The sequence below is a fragment of the Myotis myotis genome, unplaced genomic scaffold (genome assembly GCF_014108235.1).
Source record: "Myotis myotis isolate mMyoMyo1 unplaced genomic scaffold, mMyoMyo1.p scaffold_m19_p_11, whole genome shotgun sequence".
NCBI classification, from domain to species: domain Eukaryota; kingdom Metazoa; phylum Chordata; class Mammalia; order Chiroptera; family Vespertilionidae; genus Myotis; species Myotis myotis.
In genome coordinates, this window is record NW_023416315.1 from 27141090 (window position 1) to 27164978 (window position 23889).

The following is a 23889-nucleotide window of genomic DNA, read 5'->3' on the forward strand; positions in this document are numbered from 1 at the left end:
ATGTCAGCACCTCACACTGCCTTCCACAGTAACTAGTAGACCCTGCTCATCCTACACAAGAACTGGGGCCCAGAGAAGTTAAGGGGTTTGCCCCAAATGACACAGCATATAAGTGGAGAAGCCTGGACTAAGATTTTTCATTCTGAGGCTGGATCCTTTTTCCTATTCTTTTCTTTTCTTGTTTAAGCATAGCTACTGATTTCTCAATGAAGGGGCGGGGGGAGGGGGGAGCATTTGTATGACTCCTTGTTCTTAACATAAATAGTCAATGTTAGTACAGCTGGTGGTCAGCATGTCCATACTATATGTTGTTGACACTTTGTTTGCAGTTGACTATTCTAAATGACTACCTCCTAAAAAGCAGAATTAGGTTTTTGTTCAGCAGTCTTCATATATACATTTGGCAACTCTGTATTCTGTAAACCAATAATTATGATGATGATTTTAAGTGGAATATGTGGGCCTTCTACTTAAGAATGTTTCTGAATTACTGATTAAATTTCCACAAAATCAAAACAATTAGAAATTGTGAATGCTAACAATCATTTTTCTTTGCTATGAAGTAGATGGAGGCCAGCACAGTCGTTTAAAAACTAATACTGTGGCCTGGCTGTTTTCTGTCATTTGAATTCTTTTGAAAATAAGACTTTCAAACATTATTCTTTTAAAAAGTCAATTTATTCCAGTGCTACAAGTGACATACTCCAACAGACAGATTTATTGCTAAAGTGCTACTGTGAGATGGCTAAAACCTCTGCATAAGGCTGAGTCCTTTTCTATATATACTAGAGGCCTGGTGCACAAAAATCTGTGCACTGGGAGGAGTCCCTCAGCCCGGCCTGTTCCCTCTCACAGTCCGGGAGCCCTCATGGGATGTCCTGACAACTTAGGCCCATGGGAGCGGGCCTAAGCCATGGTCTGGCCTCCCTCTGCGGGAGGCGACTGGGCCTATCAGGGGAAGGTGCCACCCCCATCACCCCACTGCTGCTATCACTGCCAGCCACCACAGCTGCCGGCCCTCCGCGGCCCTCACACTGCCGCGGCTGCTGGCCCTCCTCAGACCTTGCAGCCACCATGACTTTTGTCCCGGAGGACATCCAGAAGGACAGCCGGAAGATGTCTGGTCTATCTGATCTAATTAGCATATTACTGTTTTAGTAGTATAGATATTTATTTCAAGGAGGAAGGGAGAGGGAGAGATAGAAACATCAATAATGAGAGAGAATCGTTGATCAGCTGTCTCCTACATGGCCCCCACAGGGGACTAGCCCGCAACCTCAGGCATGTGCCCTAAACAGAAATCAAACTGTGTTCTCCTGGTTCGTAGGTCAATCAATGTTCAACCACTGAGCAACACAGGCCAAGCTCCTTTCCTCTTTTCAATAGCTCATTACCAAAGGTAAAGACTGAGAAGTACGTACTCCATTAATGACCTGATGCTAATCATGCCAACTGCCCAGGAGGCATATATATATTTTAATATAGCCTATCATATCAAAATTACATTTCTGTAAATTCTGACTTCCTAAAAGTTAGAGCAAAGTCTTCTGAGAGACATAATTCATTATAAAGTATACATTCCTAACCTGAATTTTTAATCGCAAGTGGAATAGTCAGGTGAAATAGAATAATAATTCATTAGACATAGAGAAAAGTAATCCTTGGTAAACACACAATACAATATACACATGATGTATTATAGAATTGTAACACCTGAAACCTATATAGTTTTATTAACCAATGTCACCCCATTAAATTCAATTTTTTAAAAAAGAAAATAATAATCCTAATTAGACTTTATTTTAGATTAACAAAATTCACAGTACCTATGTTGCTGATCACAATATGTTTCCTTTAAACTCCACAATTGCTAAAAATATCAAGTCCATCAGCACCCAGATTTCATTACGAAGTGTGTAAACCAGTGCATTAAAAAGCCATGTTAGAACCAACAAAGTTTACTGGGCAACTGCATTCAAGATGCACAGCATACCTTTAAATAGCACTGTTAAAATACCAAATAAAATGTCAACGTCTGTCAGGTCTCTGGTTCTTATAAATTGTTTAGACTGGGAATCGTTGGGTTTGGACATTGTTCTTTTCATATGATGTAGAAAAGAAGAGACCATAAAAAAGAAAAGAACAATAAAGCGTAGCTCATTTTTGAAGTTCTTTCGTGGAAAAACATACTCTGGATCATTACCCTTCTAATCAACAATTTCCTTCTTCCTCCCAATCCTTCCCGTCTGGTATTTACCTTTCTCCACCATCCCCCTTCTCTCTGGGTGGTATTCTGAGCTTATACACAGTACTCAGTAATCATATTTTTTAAATCACTTCAAAAGAAAATCCCAGGAGGGCAGAACAGATATGTATAGACGGGGTATTTTTAACCTGGGCCATAGCATTACTCACCATTTCTATGCTCTTAAAAACACACCAGTGTGCCCTGACCGCAGATTTCCCTAAGGAGAGGAAGGCCCTTCAAGCTGGATCAGCTCCTCCCTACCTACACACTAGCTGTTATCGCACCTCAGTGGCCATCTCCCTGCCCTCTTCCCTCTGCCCCTTTCCTTTTCCTACCACACCACACTCCCCACAATTCCCAAACAACAACAGCTCTGTTTCAGCTTCTTCTCTGGATTTCCCACACTTAATGCAACCCAGACCTCACCTTCAGCTCTCCTGAGGCCACTTTGGAAGCCAGCTCGATGACACAGCCAACAGCCATGCGTGCAGCCCCGGACGAGTGCAGCTCATTCCAAATGGTGTCACTGTCCACCTGAGCAAACAGTCCGCGGAGCCCACAGAAGGAGCGAGGGAGAAGGAGAAGGAGAAGGAATAGATGAAAGAGGGAGGGAGGGGGAGGGGGTGGGGGAGAGGGGGGAAGAGAAAGAAAGCAAATTTGTGAGGAAGGGCTGGCACAGTAACAGCCTATGTACAATAACATTAGTCTTCCGTCTTGGCCAGCTGAAAAGGCCTTCTGGACACAGCTTTGCTTATATTTTCTCTCTACACTGACTTCTCCAATGGAAACACATTCCTGCCATGCCTCACTGCCATTCCCTGTTTAGATTTCTCATTACAAACAGCATTACATAGGCTAGATCTGGCGTCGTTACAGGCCTGCTAGAAACCAGGCCCCCGTCGTAGATAGAGTAAAAGCTAAGAGCACTTAGCTATACATAAAAATCGGATTTGCAAGTGCCAGAGGGGGAAAATTCATATACCTGGTTTACAAAGAGCCAAAGACAATTATTAGGCAGGTAGCAGTAGCAATCAGTGAGGAGGAAGTAGTAACCACAGTAGGTTCTCCAACTAACAGAAGGTGTGTGGTCCTCACACTTAAACATATTCACAGTGTACAAACGCAAGGAGCAATCTGTTTTTCAAAATGTAAGGTTCAATTTTCTAACATTCAGTATAGTTTGGCAGTTGGTCTTAGTGCAAATGGTTTTATTAAAATTGGAGAGGCCATTAAAATACATGGTTGCTTCTATTCTAGAGAACATTATCAAAACAAAGCATGAACCAATGTTTTGGATTGACTACTATAAAATGATGTGCCATAAGGGAACACACATAACAAGGACAAGAAAAACACAATAGTTATAGTTTATAATTATCATATATGTTACATTTTTATGTACAAAGTATTTCCTAATATAAAAAATAATAGTATCAAATGGCAGAAGTCTCTAATTTTAGGACAAATTACTTGAAGACTATGTAATACGATATAGTTTTTGTGACTACTTAAATATTAAGACTTCTCAAACAGGTCGAAAGAGGAAAATCCCACACAAAATGAAGATATTTATAAAGAATTAAAGAGACTTAATGATATAAATACAATAAATAACAATAACACATATTCACGATGCACTAAGCAGTTTTCTAGGCATTTTTCACATGCTTTTTCTCATGAGAAACTTACCAACCTCAATTCTGTCAAGAATGATGAATAAATAAATAATAAATGAGAACAATAAATACATAAATAAATAGAAAATTCAGATCCTCTCAACAACAGTAGAGTGGTGAAGACAGAGGTTTCTGGAATTAAACTGTCTGGGTGAAATCATGGTGGACATAAACCTGAACGACATTGGGCAATTAGTTAATGAATGTCTCTGTGCCGTGTTTTCCTTACCTGTGAAATGGCAACTTTTTAAAGTACCATCAGCTTATAATTTAGGTGAGGATTAAATAAGTAAGTGGTAAGCAAATGTTAGCTGCTACTATTTTGGCTGCCATTACACCATTTTGTAATGCCTAGCAAGTGTTTACTGAATGAGCGCACTGTGGCTTAGAGAGGGCCTCAGCAGGCCCAAGGACCCTCACACAGACCTCTAACAGCCCCCGTCACCCTACCACACTGATGAAATAGCCTTACTTTCTAAGAACATTCAGCCCATGCCCTAGTCAACATCTTCGTGGTCAATGCTATCAGCTAAAAAGTGGAGGAATCATCAAATGGACATTGAAACCTAATAATTTGCCCTCAATTTGAAAGTTTCATTTTTTACTGAGTCTATATAAGTATTATTTGAGCTTCATGTGGATTTAGCCTTGCAGAAGATGCTTAAGTTGAAGTAACAACCAACATTTGCATGGCATCACACAGTTTTTAACCAATTTCCAACTATTATAGAGCTATAGGTGTCATAAAAAGTTCTCACCAATCTGACTTCAAATTATTTGTAAGGACAAGCAAACATAAAACAAATCAATAAGCCAAAAACACTTAATGGGTAACTCAAAACCACAAAGGATTCCTACACCCTTTTAACTTGATATTGGAATACACTGTAAATTTTCTTTTTCTTTTTTAAGCAGTAAAAAATTTCCTTCCAAACATTATAAACACTACACTTGATTAGAAAAATGCTGCAACAGCTGAGAACAATGTATGTTTAACCATATAATAAGGGACATTAGATAGCCACACACAGGTTTATCTGACATCCACTTTCCTGTCCATGTCTTTCTATCTTCTTGAAAGTATCCCTGTAGAGATAATACTCTCTGCCATCAATTTTTGTGTATAAACCTTTAATAATAAAAATATTCATTTTTTTTTTTAAATTCAGCTAACACTTGTTGGGCATCTGCAATGTAATAGGTGCTAAGGTTAGAGTATGAAGTTTACTTTTCTAATAAGGATATAGCTATTGACTGAAAAAGTGTTGGGCACATAGATGCTCAATGGATGCTTGAGGTTTTGACCACATCCAAAGTTTATGCTTATCCCTAAACAGCTTCTCTTTAGGAATCTATGAAATTTGTCATCCATTTATTTTTATACTAGAGGCCCGGTGCACGAAATTCATGCACAGGTGGGGCCCCTAGGCCTGGCTGGCGATCAGGGACGATTGGGGCCTTCTGGCTGCCAGCCTGGGCCTTCCCTCCCACGACCCCTCCCCCTGGCCGGGGCCTGCCAGATAGGGGGAGGGACTGCGGGAGGTTGGCTGGCCATGGAAGGTTGGCTGTGGGAGCACACTGATCACCAGGGGGCAGCTCCTGCATTGAGCGTTTGCCTCCTGGTGGTCAGTGCTAGTCATAGCGGCCGGTCGTTCTGGTCATTCCAGCATTCCAGTCACTTAGGCTTTTATATAGATAGATATTTAAACATAAAAACATTTATCTAAATACCATTTGAATGTATGTTTTATGAGTGTTTAGCTTATAACTAAATGGTAACAATGATCAAGTTCTGTGAATGAAATCTATTCAATAATGGTAACTGTATTCAATTATTAATTTATGAACAGGTTTGTATTAGCTCAAGCTGCCACAACAAAATACCATTGAATAGGTGGCTTAAACAACAGAAATCTACTTCTCACAGTTCTGGAGGATAGAAAGTCCAACATCAGATTGCCAGCCAATTCAACTTCTCTTTGAAATTCTGATTTAATTCTCTTTCTGGCTTGCACATGGTTGCCTCCTCACCATGTCCTCACATGGCCTTTCTGCTGCGAGTGCAAGTGAAGAGAGATAGCTCTCTTTTCCTCTTCTTATTAGGCCACCAATCCTATAAAATTAGGACCCTACCCTTATTACCTTAATTAACATTAATTATCTTCTGAAAGTCCTAGCAAATGCAATCACATTTGGGGTTAGGGCTTCAACATGTGAATTTGGGGGGGGAACACAATGTAGTCCAGAGCAAATTTATATTCCAAAAGCTTGTTTATAAATCAATTTATAAGCATATTTTCCCAAGAAATTGTGTTCCAAATGGTGTTTCAGGGCCATTAGTTACCAAAAGCTAACCATGTGTATTTGCCATGCTATGATTTAATAATAACCCAAAAGGTTTTTTTAAAAAAAGGTTCAAGAATAATCTCTGTTGCTAGAAGATATTCTCAAATCTACTTTCTGCTATATTCAATGGTGAAATGTATTTCTCCTCCCCTTCTATCCCTCTATTGCTATAGAGCAGGGGTCCTCAAACTTTTTAAACAGGGGGCCAGTTCACTGTCCCTCAGACCGTTGGAGGGCCAGACTATAGTTTAAAAAAAAACTATGAACAAATTCGATGCACACTGCACATATCTTATTTTGAAGAAGAAGAAAAAAAACAGGAACAAATACAATATTTGTATTTGCATGTGGCCCACGGGCCGTAGTTTGAGGACGCCTGCTATAGAGATTGCCAAAAACCTTTCCCTATATTAGTGACAGTGTCAAGAAGAAAATCATATGAGAATTCTAATTCCGACTATTGCCAAGATTTGCTGTCAGCAGGAAAAACAAACACACAAACAAACAAACTGGGTGAGAGAGGGCGGCTGCCTCCATTGACTGACAGTGGCTCCTGGCATGGAATGGGATGTAACAGGTTGTAAAGAAAACGGAAAGAGCAAGAAAGACTCCACTCAAAGGAGCACATGAAAACAGGATGAAGAATCTGAGACAGAGTACAAAAATGGTGGAAGGAGAGACCAGAAGGACTTATAACTGTAAGAAGACAGGTGCTCCAGCATTTGGAAGTTGAAAGTAGAGGTGTTAAGGGAGTGCCACAGAGTTGGCTCTGGATATGGAAAATAATGTAAATTGCAATACTTTAGGCCAAGAAAGGGGAAAGAAATCATAGTGGAGCAGAAAGCAATCCTGCTAACTACACTAGCTGGCTACTAAGACCTTGTTACAGTTGTTAAGACATGCAAGGCAAATTCTTAAAGCCAGAACTACTATAATTTGGGGAAAAAATCTAATCTATGTGCTTTTATCTTTGTTTTTTCTATGCACCACATTTACTTCTCTTTGGTCTGCTGGTTCATTCTTTTGCCTGATGAGTGTGTGTGTGTGTGTGTGTGTGTGTGTGTGTGTACACATGTAAGTGTGCACATTAGCCTTTTATATAGAGAGATATTAATCTACTCTACAAAGTTATGGTCTTTTTTATTAATAAAAAATAATAATGACAATTATTTTAGTTATCATCTCATGATTACAGAGTACTTATTAAGATCCAGGCACTGTGCAAAGCTCTTTGTCTATATTAACACACATAATTCATACAATAACCACTGACATACATGCTACTATTAAGCAGTTGTGTCTTTGAAAATCAGAGAGGTTATTCAGCTAGTAATTAGTGGAGTTGGAATGAGAACCCAGAAAAAAAGAGTATAAGCATTAACTCATATTGATTTTTATGCTAGTATAATCATAATCTAATAAGTAAAAAATACAATGATTTTAAAACACATCCTAACCATATTTGTAGAATCAAAGATTTCCCTAATGAAATGAATTAGCTAAGACCTATATGAATGTTTTATATTAAAAGTGTTGAATTTCACCATGTAAGATTTTAGAATATATTCAACAAATTCAAATGCCACAAGTTGTATCTGGACTGGCTGGGCTTTTCCCAGTGTTGTAATGTGTGTGCCATTCTTCTAATGCACAGGCTCTCAATGGGGGTGGGGTGCTTTTGTCCCCCAGGAGCTGCTTGACAGTTTTCTGGAGACATTTTTGGTTGTCAGAACTGAGGGGCAGATGTGTTTCTGGCTTCTCTTGGGTAGAAGCCAGGAATTCCACTAAACATCTCATAATGCAACAGGCCAGCGTGAAAAAAAAAGTATCTGACTCAAAATGTCAATAATGCCTGCCACGCCTGGGAAAGTGAGGCCCATCTAAGCAACAGTGCTGCCTCCTCCACATTGGCTGCTCGAAACGGCAAAGCCAAATCTGTGGCCTTTCTCTCATAAACATAGTCGCTACTATAGCACACACTGTAGGAAACTAATTTCATCCCTGACTCCTTGTATTTTCATTTCTGAATGACTACCACACCTACTCTATAAACACACACACACACACACACACACACAGGATTCATATTTATTTGTTTTGAAAGCTGCTTACAATCCTTTATGGAATATGGCAACACTAAAAAGAAAATAGAAATAAGGAATGGGAAGAAAAGAGGGAAAGCAGAGAGCGAATCCAGAGAGGGTGGAGGAAGGGAGACAGAAGGAACAGGGAGGAAAATGCTTTATATTTTCATTGTGACCTTTTTAAAGCTGTGCTCTCTCTTTTGCTTTTTATTTGGAAGGCAACCAAGAATTATTTTTGTCAGTATTGTGTGTGTGTGTTGTTGTTTTTTTATTCAGAATTTACCCAAATGATTATGTCTACTGAATAGAATCAACACTAATATAAACTTATGTTAAGAATTGTTCTGCCCTTTTCCATTTCTTCAGTTTCACAAATGTTAGTGACAGAGCCAGGAAAAACCTTTGACAGTTCTTCTCATTCTTTTGCTCCAATCTCCACTTATCTTTCCTTAATACATCAAAGAAAGGGGACTGCAATTTCTTTTAATGGCCTCAAAAAGGAAATAGTTATATAATATCAGTGGCAAAATAAAAGATCAAGGACATCAGATGATTATTGGCATCCATACCAAGAAGGAAAAAAGAAAATAAAAGAAACAGACAATTTCTACCTATTGAAAGCCGGTCCTTGAGAAAGTGGTTCCTGAGAATGTTGGGTCTGTCACTACACACAGGAGGCTGGGAGCACATGGAGGGCCTGGTGCCTTCGAGCAGCCAGGATTCACTTGGTTGGGTGGAAATGTACAAGCGCCACTTCTGAGTATCCTCACCCTTCCACTTCCTTTGAAACAGATTCTGAGCATTTGAAAGCTGGGTACAATATGTCAAAACCTACAGTTTTCACAGCTTATTTATTTCACCCAGAATTAGGTGCATGAATTTAAATGATCAAAAATTCATAATCTGGATTTAGCAAGAAATGAAAGATGCTGAGTGCCCCATCACCTCTTATTCCAAATAACCTGTGGGGTATTCATGGAATGGTCTTAGTGTGTGTTTTGAGAGAGAGAGAGAGAGAGAGAGAGAGAGAGAGAGAGAGAGAGAGAGAGAGAGAGAGGAAGAGAGAGGCACACCAGTGTGAGAAATATCGATGGGTTGTCTCTCATACATGCCCCAACCAGGGATCAAACCCACAACTTGGCGTGTGTGCCCTGACTGGGAATCAAACCTGCCTCTTTTTGGTGTATAAGACAATACCCCAACCAACTCAGCCACACCTGCCAGGGCTGATTATTCTGGTGGTTGTTGTACTTTATTCTGAGAATGGCCACATAAAAATGGAGAGCAGCCCTGGCCGGTTTGGCTCAGCGGATAGAGCGTCGGCCTGCGGACTGAAGGGTCCCAGGTTCGATTCAGGTCAAGGGCATGTACCTGGGTTGCGGGCACATCCCCAGAAGGGGGCGTGCAAGAGGCAGCTGAATCGATGTTTCTCTCTCATTGATGTTTCTAACTCTCTATCCCTCTCCCTCTCCCTTCCTCTCTGTAAAAAATCAATAAAATATATTTTTAAAAAAATGGAGAGCAAAATGCAAGTGTAACATACACTACACAAAATAATCCAAGTTCAAAGTAAGTTAACTGTCCAAAGATAGATCTGACACTGGATAATATACATTGTCATGTAATTTATGGTTTAAAAAACAACAGTAACAAGACCAATGTAGACAAAAGGAGTCTATGAACAGGGACAAAGTACAAAAAAAAAAAAAAGCCTAGAGAGACCCATATATGGAAGTGGTACAGATTAGGGCTACAGCAGTAGCCACAAATTCAAATAATTCTGGTGCCAGATCAGTAATGTCGATGTAATGTAAAGTCAGGAAAATGAGATGGGACCCTAGTTGCAATTCTTCAATTATAAATACTGAGAATACACTTTTAAAAAGTTGTCAGCCAGGCTTAAAAAAACACACACAAGCCTGCCCAGCGTGGCTCAGTGGTTGAGCGTCAACCTATGAACCAGGAGGTCACAGTTGTCAGGGCACATGCCTGGATTGTGGGCTCGATCTCCAGTGCGGGGCGTGCAGGAGGCAGCCAGTCAATGATTCTCTCTCATCACTGATGTTTCCATCTCTCTCTCCCTCTTCCTTCCTCTCTAAAACCAATAAAAATATATTTAAACACACACACACACACATACACACACACCACACACAAGAAAAACACCTGTTTCTTCAATATGGATGCTGGGCTGCCAATACATAACTTCTGCTGTCCAGAGAGACTTATTTTTACACAAAGTTAAAAAATTCTAAAGCAGGAAAGGGAAAACAGTGTCTCACAGGAACTAGCTGGATTGGTGCTTTGTACACAATGATCACAGCCTAACTCAAGGAGATGTCTTAGGGTGGGGCACTTGGAGTGTGTCATTACACGGGGTCAGTTTATAAAGGATTCTAGCTTCTGCCTGCAGATACAACTGGAGCAAGGATGCTCAGGTTAACATTTCAAGTAAATGCTAAAAATATTCACAGCAGTATAGAGTTGTATTGCATTATTGTCATTTGAGAAAATATATAGTGGCAAAAATTATAAATAATTCAGCAATCATTTTAAATTCATTTGAACCATATTAATTGCAGCAAAATTTGAAAATGTAGCTTCAAAAACAAAAACAAACAAAATGTAGCTTCATATTTTGGACACATAATGTTTGTTAAGACCATGTAGGGTGTGCAAATGAATTCATGGGCTTCTTATAATTAATAACCTCATGGCCTTTCACTTAGTAAACACAACTTAAGAATAATTGGTCTAAATTTTCTCTATTATTTAGGGTATAGAAAAATGCAAAGAATGATGTACTCACCCTCATAATAAGAAAAATGCTGAAAAAATATTAATGTGGGGGTATCATTTGGGAGCTAAAGAAACCTAAACTGTTAAGCATTTTAACTGGATTCTTGAAAGGAGGAAAGAGAGAAAAATGAGGCAAAAGAAATATTTAAGAGATGACTGAGAAGTTCTCAAAAATAATGAAACCACAGATCTAAAATATTCAAAGCATAAATAGAAAAAAAAACACGTACCAAAAAATCAATTATAAACATATGAGAAAAACCAAACTGCTGAAAACTCAGCAAAAAAAAATCTTGAAAACAGTCAGAAAAAAGAGACACATTACATAAAACCGAAAAAAGGAAGATAGCAGATTTCTTAATAGAAAAAGTTCAAGCTCAAAGACAATGCAATGACATTTTCAAAGGGAAAAAAATGCAACTCAGAATTATATATAAGCCAAAAATATTTTTAAAATAACTTTAAGAGATAAAAATAGAGTTTTCAGAAAATAAAAGCCATGCCATTGTTTTGCCATCACACCTAAGTTACAAAAACTGGTAAAATAAATTATTAAAATACCAGGACAAAAAAGTAGTATAATACCAGCTGGAAACATGGATTGACACAAAGAAGTGAAGAGTGCTAAAAATGATAATAACGCAGGCACATGTGAGACGTTTTCTTATTTCCGTTCCCTTAAAAAGAGGTAATTGACTACCTAAAGCAAAAAATTAAAATAAAAATGTGTGGGGCTTATGGCACATGTAACAAACAGTCAAATGTAGGACAACAAAAGCACATAAATTGCTGTAGGATTCTTGGAAGGCAGCTATGCTCACCACTATACCACCAACGCCACCGAAGGATTCTTATTCATACAGTAGAGTAACTACTGGAAAGTAGACAGTGGTAGCGTTAATAAGTGTAAATGCTAAGGAAACTACTGAAAAAATAAAGAGGTGCAACAAATAATTCAAAAGTGGAATTAAAATGAAATAATTTTTAAAAATATTCAATCCAAAAGGCAGAAAAAGATATTGAAGGGGAAAGCAATCAACTAACCAACTAACCAACCAACCAACCAACCACCACCAACAGCAACAGCAACAGCAACAACAACAAACGCAGATGAGACAAAATAGGAAGCTAATAAGATGACAGATTTAAATTCAAATATGATATCTTTGAATTTAAATTCAATATCCACTGACCTAGAATATTTCTATTCAAAGTGTGGTCCAGGGAACCAGAGTGGTCCTCAGAGTATTCCCAGTCCACAACAAGCAAGCACTTAGAAGCTTTTATAGCAATCTGTTTAGAATAATTTTATATCTGTTGAATCTAATAAAAATAATTGAATTTTTCATTTTGTAAATCACTTTTAGTAATTCATTTTAATGCATTTTATGAAAGTTCTGCTTTATAATGGGTAGGAAATAAAACATAAACAAACAAAATCTTATGCTTCACATACCATTATTTGAGAAGGGTTAAGTTCATAGAGAAAGCCCTTTTTCTTCCAAATTGTACAAAGAAAGAACTCTATTTGGGTAAGAGGGGAAGAAAGAAAAGGTGAAACTAGAGGTAAAAATAGGATGTGTTAAGAGTGTTATTAATAAGTCAGCCTTATCAAGATAAGTTGTACCAAGATACAATGACTACCAATAATTATCTAAGTATTACACCAATACTTTATATCTAGAGGCTCCAGGATTTGGAGAAACTGACAGGCTTTCTAATAAACTTTATAATAGAATTCCCAAGGAAGTAATCTTTGGACAAACTTTCCTTTACCTTATCCCATTTTTGGGGGGTGGTAGCTTTGGCAAGGGAATCATCAATGTTAAGTTCAATAACACCATATTTATATTTGTTGACTTTAGAGTTAGAGACCTTGAAAACCACCACTTCCACTTACAAGCTGTTCACACTTAGCCATGTTCATTAATAACTCCAAAATGGAGCCTGGCCAGCGTGGCTCAGTGGTTAAGCTTGGATCTATGAACCAGGAGGTCACAGTTTGATTCCCGGTCAAGGGTACATGTTCAATCCCCAGTAGGGGGCATCCAGGAGGCAGCTAATCAATGATTCTCTCTCATCATTGATGTTTCTATTTCTCTCTCCCTCTCCCTTCCTCTCTGAAATCAATAAAAATACATAACAAAAAAGAAAAATGGAGATCATACTACCTTCCTCACAGGATTATTATTCGCATTAAATTAGTTAATGCATGTAAAGTGCTTAACATAATACAACACAAAGGTGAAAGTAGGAAGTTCTCAGTAAATGGTAAGTATGAAAAAAAAATGATCCCAGAGTTTTGGTTCCAACATTACTTTCTATTCCACAGCACATCAAAAGCAAAATCATATGTGATCATGCTGGAAGCCAGAAACTACCTCCAATCAGAACACTACATTTTTTAAAGCTACATATGGATCTAGTTCAACTACAGTTTCCTGAATGAATGTGGACCTTTTCCAAGCACATCCAGTGTAGCTCAATCATTGGCACCTGAAACAAAGCTAATGCTCGGAAAAGCTGCACATGATAGAAATTAAGCTACCTGTACTGAAAGTGGATGTGAAAGTATTTAACAGGGAAACAGAATGACTTAAAAGAAAAGGAATTTGGGCACAGTCTCCTTTGTATAACATAAGCGCAGCTTGTTGATTCCTTTCCGAAATATTCCAGAGTTAAAGATAGTATTATTATGCCCATTAACAGAACAGGTTTCACATGCACTAAGTGGGCATGGCTAAGTGGTACACGATTCTTCCTAGGATGTTTTGAATGTTTCACCCTGAAAATTGAGAAAACTCCTCAGCCAATAGTAAGCATTGTTAGTAAGCTCTTGCTTCATGCTGCTGCTAGGGCCACAGGGAATTTCTGACTAACTGGGTTGAAGTTGAGTAATAATCAGATACCCCTAAAAATCTCCCTACAGACACCAGACTCAACAAAGACAAAGGTTTTTCATCATAGTACTGATTCTGTGCCCTTTTAACCATCCTATATAATAAAAGGCTAATATGCAAATCAACCAAATGGTGGAATGACCGGCCGCTAAGATGCACACTGACCACCAGGGGGCAGACGCTCACCCCTGGCAGAGCTGCCCCTTGGTGGTCAGTGCGCCAGAAGCCTAGCTCATGGCTGGCAAATGCAGCAGTGGTGGTGGGAGCCTCTCCTACGCCCATGGCAGTGCTAAGGATGTCTGATTGACGGCTTAGGCCTGCTTCCTGTGGGGACATCCCCAGAGGGCTCCTGGACTGCTAGAGGTTTCAGGCCGGGCTGAGGGACCCCCCACCCTGAGTGCAGAATTTCGTGCACCAGGCCTCTAATGTATAAAAGTTTCAGTGTGAGAGAAAGTGAATATATTTTCAACTTCTGTATTGCATTGGGTAAAGTGTATTTTTTAAATAAATCATCTATTGTGGACTAGATATTTCTTCATACAGCATCTTGGTTTGGTAAGTTAGAAATTATATAATATCTTTTAAGTCACTAAAATAATTTTAGCTTGATTTAATTTCCAAGACATAATTTCTAAGATATAAATTTTAAAAAGTTTTTCTAAATTGTTTGATTTATAGATCTCTTTTTCATGATATCCCATCAAGGCTGGTGTTAAGGCCCATGGGTGCAGGGTCTGACATATAATAGATGCTTATAATGAATTTTTGTCAAGGAAATTAATTAATTGAGAAAAATTCATTCTATAGTGATATACAGGGGTGCACAAAAATAGGTTTATAGTTGTTCATAAAAGACATGCAGGTTATGATTATTACAACAGCTTTTAACTCAAAAGAATTTTACCCACACCTGTAAACCTACATTTGCCCACCCTCAATTTCTTGGCAGGGTTTTAATGTGGCTAAAAATCTAAAATGTGATATAAAAAACTCTACCCCATTCAGGTCCTGCAATACATGTATAATTTAGTTAGTGTTACACCGGGACTTGCAGCTCTCATTTGCCAGCATTAGGTGCCTCCCTTCCCTGGCTTGGTATTCAGAAACATCTGGAATGTCCCTTCCTCCCTGGAATTTTGTTGTCATAGTTCACCCCTGCCCCTTATAGAAACTTTCCTATCCTATAACTATTGGCACAAAGGAGATGGATTGCATTCTAAGTCTTAGTCAACCAATTCCCCAAGTATGCCATAGTTGATCCCCAAAGAGGATGATAAGCACATTTCATTAATCACCTCTATTTTACAGAAGTAAAGAAACCGAGGCCCAGAAATATCAAATGCTTTGCCCATTCCTGATCATATAGGATCCTGCCACACAAAGTGTGGTCCATGGGTAAGCAGCACTGATATCACATGCATGTTTGTGAGAAATGCAGAATTTCGGGCCCTGCCAATTCTGTTGAATCAGAATCTACACTTCAGTGTTGCAGAGTTGGAGAAAGACTTCGGAAGCAATGACAGTGGGGGGGTCTGAATCCAAATGTTCTAATTTCTAAATCAAGGTTCTTTGCCCATGGGCTTCATCACGGTGGCTTCTGAAAACAGCGCCCCCTCCCCTGGTACAAGTCACCCTAAGGTGCCCTGATGCTAGTGGCAGAACATCAGTTGGGCAGGTACGCCAGATGAGACTGCAGGGTATCAGAGCTTTGAAGAGCTTTTCAATCATATCCCTGAGACAGCAGCCTATTTATTTTCTGCAAAACCAGACCTAATTAGGGCCACTTGTCAGCGTGAGGAAGTGTCCGATGACCATCGCTTTTTCTCTCCTGTAGAATACTAATGAAAGTCATCTTTCTGAGCTGAGGCCCTATGGTATTCTTTAGTGTATTCTTCTTCAGATGGCTCTGCAGCCTGTGACAATGGGCGTTCCTCCCTTTGCCCACGTGATCCAACATGCCGGCTCCTTGGATGCATATATTCATTTCATGTTAGATGTTCTGCTAAAAGCCTGAGACCTTTGAAATGGAGCTGGGATGGATTTATGATGACAATGCGTGGGTGAACCCACATGCTTTCGCTCTTTTGTTCAGCCCTGGAAGGAACACATAAATGACAGCACATTCCCTTGGGATCCCTGTAGATTATAATGCCCACACCTTAGCTGCTTTAGTCATGGTGAGATGAAAAAGAAAGAGCAGCTACGGGGAGGACCTCCAGATTCCAGGCCAAACCATGGATATGATGAATGAATACTGTGACCGAAATTCCATATGGAAAGAAGGCGTTAACTATCAGTGCAGCAGCTGGAGGAGGCGAGGGGCATGCCGTGTGTGCTGATGTTCTACAGACCGCCTCACAGTGTGATCGGCTGCTTTCTGGAAGCTCTACTGACCTTGCATGTGCAATTTCTCCGTCTCCAAAAACATATTCTTTACTATTTATGTACCAGTGACAAGAATAGAGGAACATGTTTGTTGTGGCCAAGTGTTACACTTCGAGATTTGAAGGATCCTTACTTAAGATACTGGTGAACTACAGGATTTGCCAAATAATATATGGATTCCTGTGGGTTATGTGGTCAGTCAAGGAATTTTGGAGTCACCACTGTTATTCACAGCTTCGGTGACCTGCTGTTCAGTCTTTCCAAGATTGAGTCAGAGATAAAGCCAAATAATACATTTTCCCTACTGTTTCTTCATTTAATCTGATGTACATATTGCATAAATGGTATTTCATAATATGCTGACCTTTTTATTCTCTAAACAGTGCGTGTTAGAACCCCATTCCTATCCCGAGCAGCTCAATACAATTAACTCTGACTCGGTTGCTGTGTGAAATGAGTCCTCGCTAACTCATCTCACAGTGGTTTGGTCCAAAGGCAGAGATTTTTCAGTGTTCTAGGTAGGGACGAAATGCTGTGTATGGCTACATAATATTTTACCCCAGATTAATCATGTCTGAGTACACGGATTTCATACTTTACAGGAATTTCAATAAAGAACAGAACGCTTTTGGCAAAATAAACAATTGTGCTGTCTTATGGCTAGGGCTGTTCTCATTTGGGAAAGGAGTGTTGACAATCAGATGAGGTTGAAATTATGGAGAGTGTGTGTGCACAGCATTGTGGTGAAGAGCTTGGGAATCAGATTTCGACTTCACCACCTACTCACTGTGTGACTTCAACAACTCACTCCCCTCTCTGAGGCTCAGTTTCCTTTACTGTAGAAAGGGAAGCCTCAGTTACAACTTTCACAATCAGACTCCTGGGATTGCTATAAGGATTAAAATATATAAGGCAGCTTATATATATTTTATATGTATTTACGGGAGGCTGTATGTAGAGAATAGTTTCTGATGTGAGGATGTGAACCAGACCAGTTTTATATGAGAACCAAGAGAGTAAAGAGTTCTCTAGGCCCCTGACTAAGCCAAGGTATCTCACCTGTCCCTCTACCTAAGAGATAATTCATTAAAGTCAATCATCTGAACCCCATTAGGGTCCAACTTAAGAGTTATTATATTACTTATATGGTTAGAGAACAGTCCTAAGTAACTTAGTCGACATTTTTTATTGGTTTGTTTCATTTAATATTGAAGATACTAAGGATCGGAAACTGATAGTTGTTAGTAAGAAACGTCCCTGGAATTCAGATTCCAAAGTTGGAGTTCCTTGCATTATGTAGAAATAATCCTGAAGAAATTGAGAAGTCACCACCCTTTGGTCCGTGCATTAATCTAAGGGGATCAACAAATCAGTTACCCCGAATCTTCTAACTCGGATACAAATTAGCAGGGACCAGCCAGAGACAACTGAGGCCACAACATAACAGTGTTACTCAAAAAGCCACTAAAATGAACATGAAAAGGCACTGGGAAATGTCATGCAAATGTCAGGGCATTTTCATTATACTTGAATACGGGCAGGTGTTAGAATACTGTATCTAATTTGCAGCTGCACAATTTATACAGGAAACTATGTCTGAATAACGTCCCTGGGGACTGGGAACCCCAAAGCACGTAATGCTGCTAAGATGTGGAGCCACCCAGATGTCTCACAGCCCAGGATCTGCTGCTGAGGCACAGATCTCTGAGTCCTTTTGAACTGTGCCCCTAGCCTCAAGCTCCTCCAGACCCCCAAGGTCAGATCTTAAAGGAGATCGCAGGATTGCAGGCTATGCCTGTAAATCCAGCGTGCCGGCCCCACATCACCACAACTCAATCCAGCAGCCAAAAAGGAGGCCAAGAGCTCTGTGTGTTCTGGATGGGACAGCCTTACCCCTGGCTGTTCACATCTTCATGGGCAGATGTGAAGATGGGGACTAAGAACTCTGAGCAGTCTTGACAAGCTTTAACTGCTTTCCCATCATCTTGCCTCGGGCCCTGGGTACAGATCTCATTATTCCCTGTGTCCTTCTTTAAGTTAGTCACCACAAGAAGCCAAGACTCCCAGACTATCCCTCCCCCATCAATTCCAGTCTTCAAAGGGCAACATATCCCAGCAACCACCAGTTCCATGCCACACCCACTTCTTTGCTTTCTTTTCTCTGTAACATTCATCATTACACACACATATTTACACAATGTGTATTTGCTTATCTGTCTCCCCCACCAGAATATAAGTTCAACCATCAGGATAAAATTTTGTTCAGTGATGTACCTGCAGTTCCTGGCACATAATAAGCGCTCCATAAATATTTATTTTGTAAGCAAATGAATAGATGAATAAGAAAATCAATGAATCCTGCCCTAATCTGTGATAGCCAAGAGAAGCTGTGCATATATTAAATCCAAAGGCACAGAGACTAGTGTCAATTAGTATTTGGCATTTGACTTCTTTATGACTTGATATTAATGGGATAGTGCCAGATGCTGTCACCTGCACTTGCTAGCTTTCAGAATACAGACTTGAGGCCTTTGCCGAGGAAAGCTGAGACAAGCTATCTTTAGAAATATTTCATTAGGGAAATGACTCTCAATCTTTTTCAACTAAGAATCCACATATTCTGATTACCTTTGATGCATATCTCTATTAACTCCCAAGTATTTCTCATTTAAATTGATAAATAAAAATAGAGTATTAACATAGACAAAAAGTGATAAAAATAATGAGATATAAGTGGGAATCAAAAAGGGAAAAAAAACACATCAAAATGTAAGAGAAAAACATGAGGCTAAAGATTGTTCCATACTTGGCAGACAGGAGTCTCTCGTACATGTTTACTTAATAAGTGGATGGATGGATGGATGTTGAAATGCTTAAAGGGGAGGCAACAGGTTAAGTAAAAAAGTGGTCTCTTTGAAAGCAAATTTCACTACTTGCAGGCCTTGTATTTTTAGTTCCTTAAATGCTTACATTTCAAACTAGTGTAGGATCATTTTGAGAAATCTTTACAGATCCATATAAAGAATATGTAGATATGTGTCCACAGAAATATTAGAGGCCATGCAAATCATATTATTGATAATGTAACAGAATAAACTAACCAAATGAGTTGGATATATATCATTCTTTTAATAGTCTTTTATTAGTCTTTTAATAGTCTCATTAGTATTCATATAAACAATGATTCAATATATGCTTTGTTTCTAAGATAAGTGAGCCATTGCTTAGAATGTAAAGTCCTTGACTTTACTTATTTTATATTTAAAATGAAGCCTGCACAATAACAAGAAGGTGCTGGCCCACAAGGCAGAAGCTATGGGGTCTGCTTGGGGATTGGGAATGATTACCTCCTAGAAAGTGGGCCATGAACTACTTGCCGTTTCAAGCACTCCAAAAACCACTGTATTTTTGTTTTGGATTTTGAAAGAAAAATTATTATTTGAAAATTCAGCCATCATGCCTCACTCAACTTACTGTCAAAATACTTCATGATAGCACATCCGATAATGATATACTACTACTAGTTTGTTACAGGATGACTATCTAGACCTGGAACTATCCTGGGTAGAAATACGACAAAGGGAAAATGCAAGTGCAGTTTTTTCCATCAGAATGAAAGGTTGATTGGGGCTGGACGTAGCTGTATTTCAGGCTGCACAACAGAGAAGCTGTAGCAAGAGTCCTTCTCTAGGTAGCCCCATTTCCTGTGTAAACTCTAAACTTCTGTTTGACCTAAGGCTTTATGTTTTCTGGACAGTCAGAAGTGGCAATCAGTAGATGACTGTATATTCAAATGTATTCAAGTATGTTTTAATTTTTCAGAGTTTTTGTTTCATAGAACCATAGGTTTCCTGAGTTAGGCAGAAGCTTAACTTTCTCCAATCCATTTACCTTCAGCAACTACAGAATCTAAGGAGCAATTTCTTCTTGTCTCGATGCTTATCATCAAGACACATAGGCAAATGGAGAACATTATTATAGAACAGGAAAATGATAGAGCAAAAAATTATTTTAGAAAGGATATATAAAAAAAAGGATATATGTTTTCTTCCCTGCTACTGAATCATTTGGTTGATATAGTTGCACATACAATTTTCCATAGACATTGTAGTGCCACCAAGAATATAAAAGACACATGGGTAAAGCTTTGACGATGATTTCATTTTGAAAAGAGAAGAATTTTAATACCTTTGCTATACTGAGGTTTACTTTAAAAAGGAAATGAAGATAAAATTTCAAAATGCGTCCAGTTGTCCTCAGCCATACTGTCAAAGCAACTAAAGGAATTTCATCGCCGATGGGACGCTACAGCTACGTGAATTAGGGAGGATGTGAAGGTTTTCATTTCTAATTTTCCTCTCTTCTGCAATGGGCATCAGACACTTAAAGACTCTATGAAATTTTACATCTTCTAGTAAACACAGAGTAATGTGCATATGTTTATCTCTGTGGGAGCATACACTATGCAATACTGGAAACTTCCTTTGTCACTTAGCAGGAATTCCCTGGCTTGCATAGTATTTTGTACTCTAGTTTCCCACTCTGGCGCAACATGATCTTTTTGCGGAATCCACAGCACAAATAAAAATCTTTTCAAATACTTTCATTAAGGCGGCTTATCTGTTTTCCTTTTCCCAGGTGCCCGGGGTTGTTCCTGCTGGTGTCATTTGCATCATGTTTGAAAACTAATGAAAACCCAAATACAATTAGGAAGGGGAGATGAGGAAAAGAGAGATTCCAAATCAGGGTGGATCCTCTTATTGTGCTGGAGGGAAGAGGACTGTGATGGATCTTTGATAACAGCAGTGGAGGAAATGAAGTACTGATTGCAAGCCAGGGCCGAGCTGCACATTAATACGAAGGAAATCAACATTATCCTGATTACAGCACGTGAGAAACAGATGTGACCCCCTCCTCTCCTGTGGACACAACAAAAAGCGCTGTGCGTGCTCAGGATAACCGGGCAGAATAACACGAGATGCACACACTTAGGATAAAAGGCAGGGGTCTCTGAGTCATTATCAAAACTTTAGGAACATCCCAATTTTGGCATAAGCATAGGTTTTGATTTAGGTTTTTATGCAGAAAAATTAGCCATATTAATCGGCAATGGCTTGGTGCAAATGTCAAAAATATGGTGTGTTGTTATAACCTGAACAGTTACTACTTGGATGACTCTCCCTGACCCTCACTCGTAACTGCCCCTTGCAATACACAAACACATTCATGCCTAGCTGTTTCTTAACAGTTTTGCTTATGCCTGCTTGAGTAACCCTCACACCTCTCTTCTGTTCTGGAAGTCTCATCCTTTGTGCCCCCACAGCACAGCATTTATCCAAATCAGCCCAATGAAAAGGCTCTGAGCAACTCGTCTTATTCCTTATCTCATTCCTGCACTTTGGTAAACCATTGACAACAAGTCTTATCTTATTTTTCGTGCCCTTTCACTCCTCTTATGATGGCATATGGTATGCCTTCTAAATTACTAATTTTGTTGACCTGGCCAGTGTTGCTCAGTGGTTAGAGCGCTGGCCTGTGCACCACAGGGTCTTGGGTTCTATTTCCAGTGAAGGACTCATACCTGCGTTGCAGGTTCAATCCCAGGTCCCAGTAGGGGTGCATGCCAGAGGCAACCAATCGATGTGTTTCTCTCACATCAATGTTTCTCTTTCTCTTCCTCTCCTCTCCTCTCCTCCTCCCCTCCCCTCCCCTCCCCTCTCCTCTTTCTCTCTCTCTCTCTCTCCCTTCTTCCCTTCCCTTCACTCTCTCTAGGAATCAATGAAAACATATCCTTGGGTGATGATTAACAAAATAAATAAATAAATAAAATAAAATAAAATACTAATTTTGTTTTAAAAAAAACACCAAAAACAACCACTCTAAATAGCAGGAGAAATGTGTCCTAACCAAACCTATCTGTTACATTCAATTCAACTATATAATCGTAGATTTGGTCGTAAGATAAATCATTCCCACCCAGCTGGCGTGGCTCAGTGGTTGAGTGTTGACCTATGAACCAGGAGGTCACGGTTTGATTCCAGTCAGGGCACATACCCGGGTTGCGGGCTCGATCAATGATTCTCTCTCATCATTGATGTTTCTATCTCTCTCTCCCTCTCCCTTCCTTTCTAAATCAATAAAAATGTATTAAAAAATAAAATAAATTCTTTCCTGATATTATAATACAATAGAGAAAAATTAAAGCAGTCTTTTGAAAGGCTGATCACTGGACTTTTTCTTTTTACCGTTATTGGGGAGAATAAACGTGGAGGACCAATGTGGTATATTAAATGGAAAAATAATGTGAACATATAAATGTAATGTAAAATAACAGAATTTTCTTTTGAATAAATATATGTACATATATCATATTTCCACATACGTAAATTGTATATATCAGATGGGAGAGCTTACATTTTAAACCTGACAGAATGAAAGAAAATTTGAGCTATTTCATCCAAACCTGCCTCCTGTACAGTGAGTGTAGTTAGTATACGGCTGAAACGTCTGCTGAAAACCTCAGAGCAATTGAAATGAGCCTTAAATTACCTCCCCACAATCACCTAATTCTTCTCCCCATCTCCCCCTCCCAAATCACAGAAAAATGACATCCCTAACCCCCACAGTGTGTCAGAGCGAGGTGCAATCAGATAGAATACGGGCCGAGTAAAAGTTTGCAGTAAAAAGCCGGCTTCCTGTTCCCAGTCCGACCGCGCTGCTGCTGGAGAAAGCGCCTTGATTAAACTCACGGAGCCTCATTTTTGGCACATCTTTGACCAGTTAGGCTGGCCGGGATTCTGCCCAGGCTCTGCAATTCCTCATTCCTCCTAGGGAATTACTCTGCCTCTTCCACAGCTCCTCCTCCTCCAATCAAGGGTCTGACGCTGCCCACTGACCACTGTGCTGTGTCTGCCTTTTGGCACTGGGAGCTTGTCTGTCGTAGGATGAAAGTGGAATTCTCTGCTGTCTGCAGGGCTTTCCCCAGGGACCAGAGCATGAAACCCAAACTTATATATAAAATCATATCCTGTTTGCAAACATCATATTCCCTTTGCTTCTCACTAATCTGGTCCTGTAAACCCCAGCACAGCTTGAGAGCCCATTCCTCATCTAAACAAATGCCATAAGCCCCTTTATACTTTTACAACCATGTCAAAAAATAATATTGCCTGCCAATAGTGATGTGATTGGAGTTGCCTCCTCCGAGCCATAAAAGAAGTGCGGAGTCTGTTATCAATTTCTCTAAGTGTATCAGGGGAATTATGGGTCGATTCAGTTCCAAGTTATAAATGACAACTCAAAAGCCGCAGAAGCGTTTGAAGCTGGGAGCTGATGACGACATTATCATAAAAGCCTGCTCGTCCTTGCTTTTGTGGGTTTTTCTTTTTCTTTTCTTTTTTTTTTTTCTTTGTGGCCTATCAAGTGAAGAGGGAAAAATAAGGCTGAGAAAT

The 23889-nt window shown here is 39.4% G+C and overlaps 1 protein-coding gene across 1 annotated transcript in view; it reads right to left on the reverse strand.

Moving 5' to 3' along the window:
* HDAC9 (histone deacetylase 9) overlaps nucleotides 1-23889 on the reverse strand; it is an 828595-nt gene that overhangs the window by 188598 nt on the left and 616108 nt on the right. The window contains exon 18 of the mRNA XM_036327963.1: nucleotides 2675-2782. Coding sequence (XP_036183856.1) covers nucleotides 2675-2782 — 108 coding nt within the window. The remainder of the gene's footprint in view (nucleotides 1-2674; nucleotides 2783-23889) is intronic.